Source organism: Engystomops pustulosus, chromosome 6 (assembly GCF_040894005.1).
Source record: "Engystomops pustulosus chromosome 6, aEngPut4.maternal, whole genome shotgun sequence".
NCBI classification, from domain to species: Eukaryota; Metazoa; Chordata; class Amphibia; order Anura; family Leptodactylidae; genus Engystomops; species Engystomops pustulosus.
The window spans coordinates 1,987,707-2,006,913 of NC_092416.1; the positions used below are offsets into that span (position 1 = coordinate 1,987,707).

A 19,207-nucleotide genomic window follows, 5' to 3' on the forward strand; every position below is an offset into this window, starting at 1 on the left:
TCCAGATGGGGTCTCCATGTATCTCCTCCACCATCTCTACCTATGATCTCCATACATGGCCTCCCTGCTCTCCAGATGGGGTCTCCATGTATCTCCTCCACCATCTCTACCCATGATCTCCATGCATGGCCTCCCTGCTCTCCACATGGGGTCTCCATGTATCTCCTCCACCATCTCTACCTATGATCTCCATGCATGGCCTCCCTGCTCTCCATATGGGCTCTCCATGTATCTTCTCCACCATCTCTACCCATGATCTCCATGCATGGCCTCCCTGCTCTCCACAAGGGGTCTCCATGTATCTCCTCCACCATCTCTACCTATGATCTCCATGCATGGCCTCCCTGCTCTCCATATGGGGTCTCCATGTATCTCCTCCACCATCTCTACCTATGATCTCCATGCATGGCCTCTCTGCTCTCCAGATGGGGTCTCCATGTATCTCCTCCACCATCTCTACCTATGATCTCCATGCATGGCCTCCCTGCTCTCCACAAGGGGTCTCCATGTATCTCCTCCACCATCTCTACCTATGATCTCCATGCATGGCCTCCCTGCTCTCCACAAGGGGTCTCCATGTATCTCCTCCACCATCTCTACCTATGATCTCCATGCATGGCCTCCTTGCTCTCCACATGGGGTCTCCATGTATGTGTCACATTGTATAATGCTAGTAATAACCATGTGATGCTCTAAATATTACAAGAGACGGACATTATTTTATTCATACTCAAGTATAGTGCTCACATATACCATAGCAGAGGTGCTGTACCTGATCACGTGGAGCTCACAATTGTCCTAACAAAGTACATGTACAATCAATTACAAAGGAGTAACACAAATGGGGCAACACAGCAATAAAAGGGATAGCGCCCCCATGTGTTAGCGACATCATTGCACCCCCATCCTGATGCCCCGGCCTCCTCCATGTCCCCGGCTGTGGCCTCTCCAGTAATGGGCCTCTAGGACCTCACTCAGGCTTTCTAATAGAGAATGACAACATAAGCTTCAAAAAATAGAGGGTAGCCCGACCCCTGACCCCATCTGTTATAATGTAATAATACTGATGGCTTACTGAGGTAAATATGACGAGGGGGGTACACATGGACCCATCTAGCTCAGTTGATGTTCCGCAGTCTCCAGGGGGCGCTGTACAATACTTACACAGTATGGTATAAAAATAAGTTAACACTTGAGATCAGAGCGTGGTCCTTCTCGTGGCTCATCGTGTCTGGACATGAGGGAGATCAGATCTCCATGAGAAGTCACTCAAAGTCTTACAGAACAGGGAGTAGCTGCCATTCTTCACCTGGACAGCAGGGGCGCCACCAGACTAAGCACAGAATAAGGCTACAAGGGGAGAGTTCACATTGTATGGTAGTAGGTGAAGGCTTGTTGGGACATCCCTGGAGGCCCGGACCCACGAGGGCGGAGAAGAGCCGAGCGCCTGTGATGTAAACACAACATGACGGACCAGGCGGCGGCGCCGGGGAGGTACCGCTCAGCGCAACTTCAACTCAGAATATACCACATTGTCCGTGGGCTCCGCATTCTGGGGGCTCCGGTTCTCGTATATCACCTCCGGCTGCTGCAGAAGAAAAACACAAGCAAGAGTTACGCTGAGGACAGACGGGGGACAGCTGAGGACAGACGGGGGACGGCTGAGGACAGACGGGGGACGGCTGGGGACAGACGGGGGACGGCTGGGGACAGACGGGGGACGGCTGGGGACAGACGGGGGACGGCGGGGGACAGAAGGGGGACGGCGGGGGACAGAAGGGGGACGGCGGGGGACAGAAGGGGGACGGCGGGGGACAGAAGGGGGACGGCGGGGGACAGAAGGGGGACAGCTGAGGACAGAAGGGGGACAGCTGAGGACAGACGGGGGACAGCTGAGGACAGAAGGGGGACATCTGAGGACAGAAGGGGGACAGCTGGGGGACAGCTGAGGACAGACGGGGGACGGCTGAGGACAGAAGGGGGACATCTGAGGACAGAAGGGGGACATCTGAGGACAGAAGGGGGACATCTGAGGACAGAAGGGGGACATCTGAGGACAGAAGGGGGACAGCTGAGGACAGAGGGGGACAGCTGGGGGACACGCTGAGGACAGAAGGGGGACGGCTGGGGGACAGAAGGGGGACGGCTGGGGGACAGAAGGGGGACGGCTGGGGGACAGAAGGGGGACGGCTGGGGGACAGAAGGGGGACACGCTGAGGACAGAGTGGGAACTGAGGACAATTGACTGAAGACTTGCATAGACTTTCTTTTTATATTTCTCCATTACTGATTAGACACTGAGTAACTGGAAAGTAAAAATTCTCCATCAGTTGTAATGAGTGGATCAGATCCTGCACACACAGCGCAGTGTAAAGGCAGGAGATCACAGGACGGAGGGGAAGGGGGGGCTGCTGAGGGGGAGGGAGGGCTGCTGGGGGGGGGCTGCTGCGGGGGAGGGGGGCTGCTGAGGGGAGGAGGGGGGGCTGCTGAGGGGGAGGGGGGGCTGCTGCGGGGGAGGGGGGCTGCTGAGGGGGAGGGGGGGCTGCTGGGGGGGGGGGCTTCCATAGGGAAGAATGGCAAAAAAAAGAAAAAATCAGTGAATGAATAAAAAAGTCTTTTAGGGGGGGTCCTCTCAGAGAGGGGTCACTGTGTGTATACATATACGTGCTGCTGCCACATGCGCGTCTCTTTATTCCTATGTAGGTGTTTTATAGTGTAGGTGGACAGATTTACGGGTGCAGTAACGCAGTTTTGCGGCACGTGGCCGTAACGCATATGTTTTTAAATGAATCAGAACAGCTGAGAAAAGGAGATTTAAGAATAGAATGTGTTAACACTTTATTAACATCATACTGTTAACATGTAATTGCATTAGCAAACACATGTCTTAACACAGTGGGGGTCATTTACTAAGGGCCGATTCACGTTTTCCCGACGTGTTACCCGAATATTTCCGATGCACCGATTTCCCCTGAATTCCCCCGGGATTTTGGCGCACGCGATCAGATTGTGGCGCATCGGCTCTGGCATGCACGCGGCGGAAATCGGGGGGCGTGGCCGAACGAAAACCTGACGGATTCGGAAAAACCGACGCATTTTTAAAAAAAAGTGTCGCTGAGCTTGCACTTACCTTCACTAGGAATAGGCCGGTGAACTTGAGTGTGTTCCGATGCTCTTCAGCGCAGCAGCGCCACTGGGTGGACGTCGGAGGAACTGCCTTAATGAATCCCAGCCGGACCCGAATCCACCGCAGAGAACGCGCCGCTGGATTGCGAATGTAAGTAAATCTGCCCCATTGACACATGTGCCAACATTTTGTTATTGTATGTGTTAATGTTGTGTAAACATATATGTAAACATTGTGTTAATATATTATCAGCTTTTGTAATCAGGAAAATCTCCTCTTCTCAGCCCAAATGCCGCATGTGAATACATATATCTTATTCTTTGATGTAGTAGATACATGGGGCAGATTTACTTACCCGGTCCATTCGCGATCCAGCGGCGCGTTCTCTGCGGTGGATTCGGATCCGGCAGGGAATTAACTAAGGTAGCTCCTGCGATGTCCACCAGGTGTCGCTGCTGCGCTGAAGACCATCGGAATGCACTGAAGTTGACCAAGCCGGGCCGAGTGCAGGTAAGCGCGTGTCGAGCGCCACTTTTTTATTTTTAAATGCGGCGGTATTCCCAATCCGTCGGGTTTTCATTCGGCCACGCCCCCCCCCCCCCCCCCCCCCGATTTACGTTGCGTGCATGTCGGTGCCGATGCGCCACAATCCGATCGCGTGCGCCAAAATCCCGGGGCAATTCAGGGAAAATCGGCGCAAATCGGAAATATTCGGGTAACAAGTCGGGAAACCGCGAATCGGCCCTTAGTAAATGACCCCCACTGTGTGATGCATGGATCCGGTGCTCTGACTCTTCTGCCTCGCTCTGCACTAGATCTCTGTACAAGTAGTAACACTCATTGGGGCAGATTTACTTACCCGGTCCTGTCGCGATCCAGCGGCGCGTTCTCTGCGGTGGATTCGGGTCTTCCGGCGAATCACTAAGGTAGTTCCCCCGATGTCCACCAGGTGTCGCTGCTGCACTAAATTCCATCGGAGTGCACTGAACTTTACCAAGCCGGGCCGGGTGAAGGTAAGCGCATGTCCAGCGACACTTTTTTTTTTTTTTTTTTTTTAAATGCGGTGGTTTCTCCGAATCCGTCGGGTTTTCGTACGCACACGCCCCCCGATTCCCGTCGCGTGCACGCCGGCGCCGATGCGCCACAATCCGATCGCGTGCGCCAAAAACTCAGGGCACTTCAGGGAAAATCCGCGCAAAACGGAAAAATTCGGGTAACCCGCTGTAAAAACGAGATTCGGGCCCTTAGTAAATAACCCCCATTATGTGTCCTGATTGGCTGATCGTTTTGTGCACGTTCATGTGAATGCCCTGAGTGCTACTGGCATCACTGCCCACAGCTGAGGTCACACGCAGGAAGCCCCGCCCCCTTCAGGAGAAGCGGAGAGGATATAACAGACAGCCTCTTATATCTATTACCGCTATATCTCAGGATAGGAAGAAGCCAGAAGCGTGATACAGGTATCGCTGGGATTGTAGTCACATGTTCTCTCCACAAGTGCTGCAACTAACTTTTGTCAAGTAACGTTACAGTTACACTTTGGGGGACATTAATCTAGTTTTTATACAGTTTCTAGCATTTTTTGTGCAATAATCTGGCGCAGTTCATTAATTTGTCGCATTTGTGCGCCATTTTCTGGCACATTGCAAAGTTCGGCACTTAGTGGCTCTGAGTCCCTGCGCGTTATCTGACACAGTGAGCGGCTGCTATACTGAGGTTTGCTCCGGATCTATCACTAATTTGTGCCTAAAAAGATGCAAAAAAGGCACAAAAATCCCCCCGAATCTGAGCAGCTGCACTTCAAAAAACCTTCACTTTCATTACTAAAAACAAAGGTTTTCGTTTGCCAAATGAAGAATTTCCTCTATACAGCATGAGAATAAAATGTGACATTTCTCCAGTAACGACCTCATCATTGGGGGTCATTTACTAAGGGCCCAATTCGCGTTTCCCAACGTGTTACCCGAATATTTCCGAGTTGCGCCGATTTTCCATGAATTGCCCTGAGATTTTGGCGCACGCGATCGGATTGTGGCGCATCAGCGCCGGCCTGCACGCGACGGAAATCGGGGGGCGTGGCCGAACGAAAACCCGACGGATTCGGAAAAACCGCCGCATAAAAAAAAAAATGTCGCGGGACTCGCGCTTACCTTCACTAGGAATAGGCCGGTGAACTTCAGGGCATTCCGGGGAACTTCAGCGCAGCAGCGCCACCTGGTGGATGTTGGAGGAACTGCCTTAATGAATCCCGGCCGGACCCGAATCCACCGCAGAGAACGCGCCGCTGGATCGCGAATGGACCGGGTAAGTAAATCTGCCCCACTGTCTATAGGATCATCTCTGTGATTATTGTCTGATTGTACAGATCTATAATATTATCAGTCTCCATTTCCTGTACATTATAATAACAAAGGCGAAGACTTTTTAGTTTTTTCCATCTCTGTAACTTTTGGTCCCTGCAGTCACATTGTGGTCCGGACATTGTACAAGCCGAGACTTTATGTGCAGAGCTGAAGCCCGGAACCTTCTCTCAGTCTCGTTCCATTATTAGTCATTAATGAGCTTTACTTTGTAGGGTAAAAATTAGAGAAAAATTAGGGGCTAAGGAATGGGACATGCGACAATTCCTAAACACATTCACTAAGGCAGAACTAGATGAATCGTGAATCACAAGCCAAAAAAAGAACAAACCAGATGCAAAAATAGGCAAAGCTAAGCCCCCTATGAGTAATGTCCCCCTTAGGCTCCACCCCTGAGGATCCCCTCATCTTCTTTCCCTAATGGATCCCTTCAGGAAATGCTAAATGCTTAAAGGAACATTCCATGTAAAACTGATCCATGTGTTCTATTAAAGGGGTGGAGCATAGTACAGGGATCCACCCCATGGTCCACCCCCCAGGCTCTGCACAGAACCAGTGGACCAGCATTCCTTGCAGTTATGACCTGGGGACATCTCCATCACGCCCACAAGGGGCCACATCTCGTGTACAGCACATTCCAGGGATCGAGTGGATGACACAATATCATTGGTGGACGCTTTTCCTTTTCTGATCAGTGAACGGATGTGATGTTACCTGCTGCTTTTTTTGTGGATTCTTGGAGAAATCGATATCTGCGTACTGGAGCTCGTGCTGCTCCTACAATACAAGACACGGATCGGTCAGCAACTATAAGACGGACGGCCAAGGACCCATACATATACATCCACAGGGGCCCGTACATATACATACAAAGGGGCCCATACATGTACATACACAGGGGCCCGTACAGGTACATCCACAGGGGCCCGTACAGGTACATCCACAGGGGCCCGTACAAGTACATACACAGGGGCCCGTACAGGTACATCCACAGGGGCCCGTACAGGTACATCCACAGGGGCCCGTACAGGTACATCCACAGGGGCCCGTAGACGTGCACCCACAGGGCACCTTACATGTGCATCCACAGGGGCTCATACATATGCATAGTCTCCAGGGGTCAGGCTGGCGTGTGAGCCGTCTCCAGGGGTCAGGCTGGCGTGTGAGCCGTCTCCAGGGGTCAGGCTGGCGTGTGAGCCGTCTCCAGGGGTCAGGCTGGCGTGTGAGCCGTCTCCAGGGGTCAGGCTGGCGTGTGAGCCGTCTCCAGGGGTCAGGCTGGCGTGTGAGCCGTCTCCAGGGGTCAGGCTGGCGTGTGAGCCGTCTCCAGGGGTCAGGCTGGCGTGTGAGCCGTCTCCAGGGGTCAGGCTGGCGTGTGAGCCGTCTCCAGGGGTCAGGCTGGCGTGTGAGCCGTCTCCAGGGGTCAGGCTGGCGTGTGAGCCGTCTCCAGGGGTCAGGCTGGCGTGTGAGCCGTCTCCAGGGGTCAGGCTGGCGTGTGAGCCGTCTCCAGGGGTCAGGCTGGCGTGTGAGCCGTCTCCAGGGGTCAGGCTGGCGTGTGAGCCGCCTCCAGGGGTCAGGCTGGCGTGTGAGCCGCCTCCAGGGGTCAGGCTGGCGTGTGAGCCGTCTCCAGGGGTCAGGCTGGCGTGTGAGACCTACTGTATCACCAGGTGATGGAGCAGTGAGTGGGGGGGACACATGGGCCACATGTCCTGGGAGGATATGTAATGGTCACAGCCACAGAAGATAAGTACCGGGCCCAGCCACAGGGGATAAGGAGGGGAGATCTACTCTATCGTCAGGGTCATGTAACTGCCCCATCTAGACCTCTACTATGTGGCCTCTCCCTTCCTATATATTGTAGATTATCGTAGATGATCGCGTCTGTACTCACCGGACTTTGCGCCGGATTATCGGTCTGACCTATGAGAAGACAAAGCAGAGAGATGAGAAGATGATGGGTTACAACGTGATTTACAGAAACTACAGACATGATGAGAAAACATCCACAACCCAAAGATTCAATGGAGAGAAGATACAGGGAAGGTCAATTACCCATTACAGCCTCTCCAGTCCAGTCACTACAGAACCATATCGGATAAGTACCGGGCCCAGTGGCAGAGGATAAGTACCGGGCCCAGTGGCAGGGGATAAGTACCGGGCCCAGTAGCAGGGGATAAGTACCGGGAACAGCCCCAGGGCATAAGTACCAGGCCCAGAATCAGAGGATAAGTACCGGGCCCAGCTACATGGGAGACTGAACCAGGCCCTGTATCAAAAGATAAGTACCGGGCCCAGCCACAGGGGATAAGTACTGGGCCCAGCTACATGGGAGACGGAACCGGGCCCTGTATCAAAAGATAAGTACCGGGCCCAGCCACAGGGGATAAGTACTGGGCCCAGCAACATGGGAGACGGAACCGGGCCCTGTATCAAAAGATAAGTACCGGGCCCAGCCACAGAGGATAAGTACCGGGTCCAGGCACAGGGGATAAGTACTGGGCCCAGCCACAGGGAATAAGTACCGGGCCAAGCCATAGGGGATAAGTACCGGGCCCAGCGACAGGGGATAAGTACCGGGCCCAGCCACAGGGAATAAGTACAGGGCCCAGCCACAAGGGATAAGTACCGGGCCCAGCCACAGGGAATAAGTACAGGGCCCAGCCACAGGGGATAAGTACCGGGCCCAGCCACAGGGGATAAGTACAGGGCCCAGCCACAGGGATAAGTACTGGGCCCAGCCACAGAGGATAAATACCGGGCCCAGTGGCAGGGGTTAAGTCCTGGGAACAGCCCCAGGGGATAAGTACCGGGCCCAGCCACAGGGGATAAATACCAGTCCCAGTGGCAGGGGATAAGTACTGGGAACAGCCCCAGGGGATAAGTACCGGCCCTGTGGGAGGATGGACGCTGAGCTCAGGCTGCGGTATTATTTATATCAGTGGCTCTGGTGCTACAGAAATCTGATTGTCCTCATGTTGCACGGCAGATGATGGGTTGGAGATGAGTTTGGGACCAATTTGTGTTGGGGGCTCTCGGTGTGGGCAGTGTGGGCTCCCGGATGTCATCTACTCACTAAGTTCATACCCTGACTCCCTGCTCCTTATATGGAGATCACACCTGACTCCTCAAGGTCTCATCCTTGGTGGGTCAGGAGTCACAGAACCAGAAGTGATGTATAAAACACTATAATCGGAACCTGTCTCGTTTCTCCATGTGAGCCTCAGTTTTTTCTTCCCATCGCACAAGGAAGCGATGAATAATATTGGTTTGAGTTTGACCCCCTGAGGAGCCTCACAATATCCTCAAGTCTCTACATGCCTAACGTAGCCGTGGCAGCAGCTATTGTCCCGTACAGAGGCAGGAACGTTACTCCTGGATGCCGGGACGTGTCCTGCTTTCACTTATAAGCCGGGAGACAATGGCTGCCCACACCCTGCGGCTTAGCTGCTTTGCATGTAACTAGAGCAATGGGGAAATATACAGAGAGATCCGGTCACTGCCCGTGGTGCACCTCTGGGGGGGGGTAGCTGGAGGGCGCAGTCAGTGCCAAAGGCTTTTCTGCCACAGACCAAGTCATTAAGGCACAAGGTTTCCGGGGCCCAGGGGCAGATAATGCTGTGGACCCCAGAGTTTCTCAAAAAATCTAGGTACCACACCTGCACAGTGATCTCAGGGGCTACACCAGGCCTGGAAAGCTCTAAGAAGTGGACCAGGTATAGAGACCCACACTAAGTATAGAGGGTAGCTACCGGATCTGGAATAATCAAATAGACCAATAGACCTCAATCTTTAATGATAATCCCATTCCTCCACACATGGTTCTGCTCCATACAGAGATGGGCTCTGCCTTGCACAAAGGAACCTGATCTTTCAGATATCGTCCCTCTACTTCACATGTAGACTGGGTCCATGATATAAACAGTAGTCGCTGTGCTCCTCATATTAGCTTGGTCCTTACAGAAATGGTCCCTGTATTTCACATATCGACCTTGTCCTCCATAAATGGTCCCTGTCCTCTACATATTGACCAGTTCCTAACAGAGCTGGGCCCTATTCTCCACTGATGGGACAGGTCCTCCATAGATGGACCCCTATCCTCCACAAAGAGAGTATGTCCTCCATAGGTGGGTCCTATCCTCCTCAGAGGGAATATGTCCTCCATAGGGGGACCCAAGCTTCCACTGAGTGACTGTGTCCTCCATAGATGGGCCTTATCCTCCACTGATAGACTGCGTCCTTCATAGATGGGTCCTATCCTCCACTGATGGACTGTGTCCTCCATAGATGGGTCCTATCCTCCACTGATGGACTGTGTCCTCCACAGATGGGCCCTATCCTCCACTGATGGACTATGTCCTCCACAGATGGGCCCTATCCTCCACTGATGGTCTGTGTCCTCCATAGATGGGCCCTATCCTCCACTGATAGACTGTGTCCTCCATAGATGGGCCCTATCCTCCACTGATAGACTGTGTCCTCCATAGATGGGCCCTATCCTCCACTGATAGACTGTGTCCTCCATAGATGGGCCCTATCCTCCACTGATGGTCTGTGTCCTCCATAGATGGGTCCTATCCTTCACTGATGGACTGTGTCCTCCATAGATGGGCCCTATCTTCCACTGATGGTCTGTGTCCTCCATAGATGGGCCCTATCCTCCACTGATAGACTGTGTCCTCCATAGATGGGCCCTATCCTCCACTGATGGTCTGTGTCCTCCAAAGTTGGGTCCTATCCTCCACTGATAGACTGTGTCCTCCATAGATGGGCCCTATCCTCCACTGATGGTCTGTGTCCTCCATAGATGGGTCCTATCCTCCACTGATAAACTGTGTCCTCCATAGATGGGCCCTATCTTCCACTGATGGACTATGTCCTCCATAGATGGGCCCTATCCTCCACTGATGGACTGTGTCCTCCATAGATGGGTCCTATCCTCCACTGATAGACTGTGTCCTCCATAGATGGGCCCTATCCTCCACTGATAGACTGTGTCCTCCATAGATGGGCCCTATCCTCCACTGATGGTCTGTGTCCTCCATAGATGGGTCCTATCCTCCACTGATGGACTGTGTCCTCCATAGATGGGTCCTATCCTCCACTGATGGACTGTGTCCTCTATAGATGGGTCCTATCCTCCACTGATGGACTGTGTCCTCCATAGATGGGTCCTATCCTCCACTGATGGACTGTGTCCTCCATAGATGGGCCCTATCTTCCACTGATGGTCTGTGTCCTCCATAGATGGGCCCTATCTTCCACTGATGGTCTGTGTCCTCCATAGATGGGCCCTATCCTCCACTGATGGTCTGTGTCCTCCAAAGATGGGTTCTATCCTCCACTGATGGACTATGTCCTCCATAGATGGGCCTTATCCTCCACTGATGGAATGTGTCCTCCATAGATGGGCCTTATCCTCCACTGATGGAATGTGTCCTCCATAGATGGGCCCTATCCTCCACTGATGGAATGTGTCCTCCATAGATGGGCTTTATCCTCCACTGATGGACTATGTTCTCCATAGATGGGCCCTATCCTCCACTGATGGTCTGTGTCCTCCATAGATGGGTTCTATCCTCCACTGATGGTCTGTGTCCTCCATAGATGGGCCTTATCCTCCACTGATGGACTATGTCCTCCATAGATGGGCTTTATCCTCCACTGATGGACTGTGTGCTATATAGATGGTCCTATCCTCCATATCTAAGGGTCCTGTGGAGGTTCCCCATAAGTCCTTGCGCCGGTGCCCCCTACCTTCCCCTGCTTTCTGCTCGCCTTGTTAACCACCTTCCCTTCTTCACCCCTCGGAGGTCATAAGTTTTCAGCAGAGAACGGCGCAGATCATAAATCTGTAGGGTGGTACCACAACTCTTCTCCGCCACCAGCGTGTACCAGTCACTACGGACATCACAACTCTCACTCTGGACAGGACTATGGCGCAATGTAGTATATGAGGAAGTGTAAGACGATGATGTCTAGATACAGACCTCAGGGTCACGCGGAAAGTTCCCTATTTTCTGCTTAATCCTCAATGACACAACTTCTGTAAATTTCTACATCCTCGACAGAAGGTTCCTCCGGTGGAGTCCAGAGAAGAGGAACATAGAAAGGGTTTTGTTTCCTGAGCGGTTCTGACCTGCACTAGACATCACATCAGTAGGGTTCTATGGATCAGGTGCCTCGTGTGGACATGTGACCGTTATATGACTGGGATTCTACATTGTTTAGCAGTTTTCCCGTCTGCAGCCTCTGATCCTCAGAGCTGGTGGCTGGAGAGTGGATACCATGATGTCTCCCATACACTGCACACAGGCAGAAGAGGAGGACCTGCCTGAGGTCATGGAGGACATTATAGAGTCTACTCATAGATTTCTATAGGCTCCTGTAACCTGATCTATACAGCGGGGTCAGGGGCTGTCGAGTCACCTGTGACCCTTATTAAATCCTATTCCCAGAGCCCATGACTTAGATCCACAGCTCGGATACAGCGGCTCAGCTGTCAGGTTCCCCTCTCAGTTGATTTCCTTCCTTCATACACGATGGGAAGTTCACAGTAAGTGTCCGCGAGCAGCAGCTTCCTGCAGGTCACAGTTCACGCTGACCTTATAAACAGCAATTCAGGATATACATGATGTGCACGTGAGCGGGGGTCTCACACACAGCCCCCAGATTATACTACATGTATTATATATACTGTATCCACAGAGTCACCAGATCACCAGAGGTAAGTGCGCAGACCCAAATATATAACTGACCCGAAATACGGGGAGTGGGATGTGGACCCCTCTGCCTTCTCACAGACTGACCTGAGGTGACAGGTGACCCCATCAGTGTTATATCCCAGTAACCTAGATGGGGTCAGCAGGGGTCTACCTATCTGAATAGCCCCGCAACGGTGATGGTCAATAAGGTGGGTCTAGAGAAGACAGGACAGAGCCCCGGAGCATCGGCAGGGCAGAACTAGGTCAGGGCAGGGAGAGCTCAGGGCAGTAGAATAGGACACAGGTCAGGGCAGGCAGAACTCGGGGCAGTGGAATAGGACACAGGTCAAGGCAGAGCTCCAGGGTAGTAGAATAGGTCAGAGGTCATTGCAGGCAGAGCTCCAGGGCAGTAGAATAGGACACAGGTCAGGGCAGGCAGAGCTCCAGGGCAGTAGAATAGGACAAGGGTCAGGGCAGGCAAAGCTCCCAGGCAGTAGAAAGGGTCACAGGTCCGGGCAGGCAGAGCTCGAGGGAAGTAGAATAGGACACAGGTCAGGGCAGGCAGAGCTCCAGAGCAGTAGAATAGGTCACAGGTCAGGGCAGGCAGAGCACCAGGGCAGTAGAAACGGTCACAGGTCAGGGCAGGCAGAGCTCAGGGCAGGCAGAGCTCCAGGGCAGTAGAATAGGACACAGGTCAGGGCAGGCAGAGCTCCAGGGCAGTAAAATAGGACACAGGTCAGGACAGGCAGAGCTCAGGGCAGTAGAATAGGTCACATGTCAGGGCAGGCAGAGCTCAGGGCAGGCAGAGCTCCAGGGCAGTAGAATAGGTCACAGGTCAGGACAGGCAGAGCTCAGGGCAGTAGAATAGGTCACATGTCAGGGCAGGCAGAGCTCAGGGCAGTAGAATAGGACACAGGTCAGGGCAGGCGGAGCTCAGGGCAATGGAATAGGACATGGGTCAGGGCAGGCAGAGCTCAGGGCAGTAGAAAATGACACAGGTCAGGGGAGGCAGAGCTCAGGGCAGTAGAATAGGTCACAGGTCAGGACAGGCAGAGCTCAGGGCAGTAGAATAGGACCCAGGTGAGGGCAGGCAGAGCTCAGGGCAGTAGAATAGGACACAGGTAAGGACAGGCAGAGCTCAGGGCAGTAGAATAGGTCACAGGTCAGGGCAGGCAGAGCTCCAGGGCAGCAGAATAGGTCACAGGTCAGGGCAGGCAGAGCTCCAGGGCAGCAGAATAGGTCACAGGTCAGGGCAGGCAGAACTCCAGGGCAGTAGAATAGGACAAGGGTCAGGGCAGGCAGAGCTCAGGGCAGGCAGAGCTCCAGGGCAGTAGAATAGGACACAGGTCAGGGCAGGCAGAGCTCGAGGGAAGTAGAATAGGACACAGGTCAGGGCAGACAGAACTCCAGAGCAGTAGAATAGGTCACAGGTCAGGGCAGGCAGAGCTCCAGGGCAGTAGAAAGGTTTACAGGGCAGGCAGAGCTCAGGGCAGGCAGAGCTCCAGGGCAGTAGAATAGGACACAGGTCAGGTCAGGCAGAGCTCAGGGCAGTAGAATAGGACACGGGTCAGGGCAGGCAAAGCTCAGGGCAGGCAGAACTCCAGGGCAGTAGAATAGGACACAGGTCAGGGCAGGCAGAACTCAGGGCAGTAGAATAGGACACGGGTCAGGGCAGGCAGAGCTCCAGGGCAGTAACATAGGACACACTTCAGGGCAGGCAGAGCTCCAGAGCAGTAGAATAGGTCACGGGTCAGGGCAGGAAGAGCTCAGGGCAGGCAGCACAGATCCGTGGTCAGGACTCTTATATAACAATAACTGGTCTGTTTATTCAGGGTTTTTCAAAGAACAAGACAAAGCAGACGACTACATGGGGCCCCTAACAACAATATATATGTGTACACTCACACAGTTACATACAGTACATACAGATCACACAGTTATATACAGATCATACAGTTATACAGATCATACAGTTATATACAGATCATACAGTTATACAGATCATACAGTTATACAGATCATACAGTTATACAGATCATACAGTTATACACAGTTTCATACAGTTATATACAGATCAAACAGTTATACAGATCATACAGTTATATACAGATCATACAGTTATATACAGATCAAACAGTTATACAGATCATACAGTTATACACAGATCATACAGTTATATACAGATCATACAGTTATACAGATCATACAGTTATATACAGATCATACAGTTATACAGATCATACAGTTATATACAGATCATACAGTTATACAGATTCATACAGTTATACAGATCATACAGTTATACAGATCATACAGTTATACACAGATCATACAGTTATACAGATCATACAGTTATATACAGATCATACAGTTACATACAGATCATACAGTTATATACAGATTCATACAGTTATACAGATCATACAGTTATATACAGATCATACAGTTATATACAGATCAAACAGTTATACAGATCATACAGTTATACACAGATCATACAGTTATATACAGATCATACAGTTATACAGATCATACAGTTATATACAGATCATACAGTTATACAGATCATACAGTTATATACAGATCATACAGTTATACAGATTCATACAGTTATACAGATCATACAGTTATACAGATCATACAGTTATACACAGATCATACAGTTATACAGATCATACAGTTATATACAGATCATACAGTTACATACAGATCATACAGTTATATACAGATTCATACAGTTATACAGATCATACAGTTATATACAGATTCATACAGTTATACAGATCATACAGTTATATACAGATTCATACAGTTATACAGATCATACAGTTATATACAGATCATACAGTTACATACAGATCATACAGTTATATACAGATTCATACAGTTATACAGATCATACAGTTATATACAGATCATACAGTTATACACAGATCATACAGTTATATACAGATCATACAGTTATACAGATCATACAGTAAATACAGATCATACAGTTATACACAGATCATACAGTTATACAGATCATACAGATCATACAGTTATATACAGATTCATACAGTTACATACAGATCATACAGTTATACAGATCATACAGTTACATACAGATCATACAGTTATATACAGATCATACAGTTATACAGATCATACAGATCATACAGTTATATACAGATCATACAGTTATATACAGATCATACAGTTATACAGATCATACAGTTATATACAGATCATACAGTTATATACAGATCAAACAGTTATACAGATCATACAGTTATACACAGATCATACAGTTATATACAGATCATACAGTTATACAGATCATACAGTTATATACAGATTCATACAGTTATACAGATCATACAGTTATATACAGATCATACAGTTATACACAGATCATACAGTTATATACAGATCATACAGTTATACAGATCATACAGTAAATACAGATCATACAGTTATACACAGATCATACAGTTATACAGATCATACAGATCATACAGTTATATACAGATTCATACAGTTACATACAGATCATACAGTTATACAGATCATACAGTTACATACAGATCATACAGTTATATACAGATCATACAGTTATACAGATCATACAGATCATACAGTTATATACAGATCATACAGTTATATACAGATCATACAGTTATACAGATCATACAGTTATATACAGATCATACAGTTATATACAGATCAAACAGTTATACAGATCATACAGTTATACACAGATCATACAGTTATATACAGATCATACAGTTATACAGATCATACAGTTATATACAGATCATACAGTTATACAGATCATACAGTTATACAGATCATACAGTTATACACAGATCATACAGTTATACAGATCATACAGTTATATACAGATCATACAGTTATACACAGATCATACAGTTATATACAGATCATACAGTTACATACAGATCATACAGTTATATACAGATTCATACAGTTATACAGATCATACAGTTATATACAGATCATACAGTTATACACAGATCATACAGTTATATACAGATCATACAGTTATACAGATCATACAGTAAATACAGATCATACAGTTATACACAGATCATACAGTTATACAGATCATACAGATCATACAGTTATATACAGATTCATACAGTTACATACAGATCATACAGTTATACAGATCATACAGTTACATACAGATCATACAGTTATATACAGATCATACAGTTATACAGATCATACAGATCATACAGTTATATACAGATTCATACAGTTACATACAGATCATACAGTTATACAGATCATACAGTTACATACAGATCATACAGTTATATACAGATCATACAGTTATACAGATCATACAGTTATATACAGATTCATACAGTTACATACAGATCATACAGTTATACAGATCATACAGTTACATACAGATCATACAGTTATATACAGATCATACAGTTATACAGATCATACAGTACATACAGATCATACAGTTATACACAGTTTCATACAGTTATATACAGATCATACAGTTATACAGATCATACAGTACATACAGATCATACAGTTATACACAGTTTCATACAGTTATATACAGATCATACAGTTATACAGATCATACAGTTATATACAGATCATACAGTTATACACAGATCATACAGTTATACACAGTTTCATACAGTTATATACAGATCATACAGTTATACAGATCATACAGTACATACAGATCATACAGTTATACACAGTTTCATACAGTTATATACAGATCATACAGTTATACAGATCATACAGTTATATACAGATTCATACAGTTATACAGATCATACAGTTATATACAGATCATAGAGTTATACAGATCATACAGTTATATACAGATCATACAGTTATACACAGATCATACAGTTATACACAGTTTCATACAGTTATATACAGATCATACAGTTATACAGATCATACAGTTATACAGATCACACAGTTACATACAGATCATACAGTTATATACAGATCATACAGTTATACAGATCACACAGTTATACAGATCATACAGTTATACAGATCATACAGTTATACAGATCATACAGTTACATACAGATCATACAGTTATACAGATCATACAGTTATATACAGATCATACAGTTACATACAGATCATACAGTTATATACAGATCATACAGTTATACAGATCATACAGTTATATACAGATCATACAGTTACATACAGATCATACAGTTATACAGATCATACAGTTATACACAGATCATACAGTTATATACAGATCATACAGTTATACAGATCATACAGTTATATACAGATCATACAGTTATACAGATCATACAGTTATATACAGATCATACAGTTATACAGATCATACAGTTATATACAGATCATACAGTTACATACAGATCATACAGTTATACACAGATCATACAGTTATACAGATCATACAGTTATACAGATCATACAGTTATACACAGTTTCATACAGTTATATACAGATCAAACAGTTATACAGATCATACAGTTATATACAGATCATACAGTTATATACAGATCAAACAGTTATACAGATCATACAGTTATACAGATCATACAGTTATACACAGATCATACAGTTATATACAGATCAAACAGTTATACAGATCATACAGTTACATACAGATCATACAGTTATACACAGTTTCATACAGTTATATACAGATCAAACAGTTATACAGATCATACAGTTATATACAGATCATACAGTTATACAGATCATACAGTTATATACAGATCATACAGTTATACAGATCATACAGTTATACAGATCATACAGTTATACAGATCATACAGTTATACACAGATCATACAGTTATACAGATCATACAGTTATATACAGATCATACAGTTATAAGCAGATCATACAGTTATATACAGATCATACAGTTACATACAGATCATACAGTTATATACAGATTCATACAGTTATACACAGATCATACAGTTATATACAGATCATACAGTTATACACAGATCATACAGTTATATACAGATCATACAGTTATACAGATCATACAGTAAATACAGATCATACAGTTATACACAGATCATACAGTTATACAGATCATACAGATCATACAGATCATACAGTTATATACAGATCATACAGTTATACAGATCATACAGTTATATACAGATTCATACAGTTACATACAGATCATACAGTTATACAGATCATACAGTTACATACAGATCATACAGTTATATACAGATCATACAGTTATACAGATCATACAGTTATATACAGATCATACAGTTATACAGATCATACAGTTATACAGATCATACAGTTATACAGATCATACAGTTATATACAGATCATACAGTTATACAGATCATACAGTTATATACAGATCATACAGTTATACAGATCATACAGTTATATACAGATTCATACAGTTACATACAGATCATACAGTTATACAGCTCATACAGTTACATACAGATCATACAGTTATATACAGATCATACAGTTATACAGATCATACAGTACATACAGATCATACAGTTATACACAGTTTCATACAGTTATATACAGATCATACAGTTATACAGATCATACAGTACATACAGATCATACAGTTATACACAGTTTCATACAGTTATATACAGATCATACAGTTATACAGATCATACAGTTATATACAGATCATACAGTTATACACAGATCATACAGTTATACACAGTTTCATACAGTTATATACAGATCATACAGTTATACAGATCATACAGTACATACAGATCATACAGTTATACACAGTTTCATACAGTTATATACAGATCATACAGTTATACAGATCATACAGTTATATACAGATTCATACAGTTATACAGATCATACAGTTATATACAGATCATAGAGTTATACAGATCATACAGTTATATACAGATCATACAGTTATACACAGATCATACAGTTATACACAGTTTCATACAGTTATATACAGATCATACAGTTATACAGATCATACAGTTATACAGATCACACAGTTACAT

The 19,207-nt window shown here is 46.7% G+C and overlaps 1 protein-coding gene across 3 annotated transcripts in view; it reads right to left on the reverse strand.

The window, feature by feature from the left end:
• Window positions 1-699: 699 nt before the first annotated feature.
• Window positions 700-19,207, reverse strand: part of LOC140066213 (cell adhesion molecule CEACAM16-like) — a 77,576-nt gene continuing 59,068 nt past the window's right edge. For all 3 annotated transcript variants that reach the window (XM_072113741.1, XM_072113739.1, XM_072113740.1), the window contains 3 exons: window positions 7,376-7,404; window positions 6,202-6,264; window positions 700-1,588 (listed from right to left, as the gene is read on the reverse strand). In XM_072113741.1, the coding sequence (XP_071969842.1) occupies window positions 1,502-1,588; window positions 6,202-6,264; window positions 7,376-7,404 (179 nt within the window). In that variant the 3' untranslated portion in view covers window positions 700-1,501. The remainder of the gene's footprint in view (window positions 1,589-6,201; window positions 6,265-7,375; window positions 7,405-19,207) is intronic.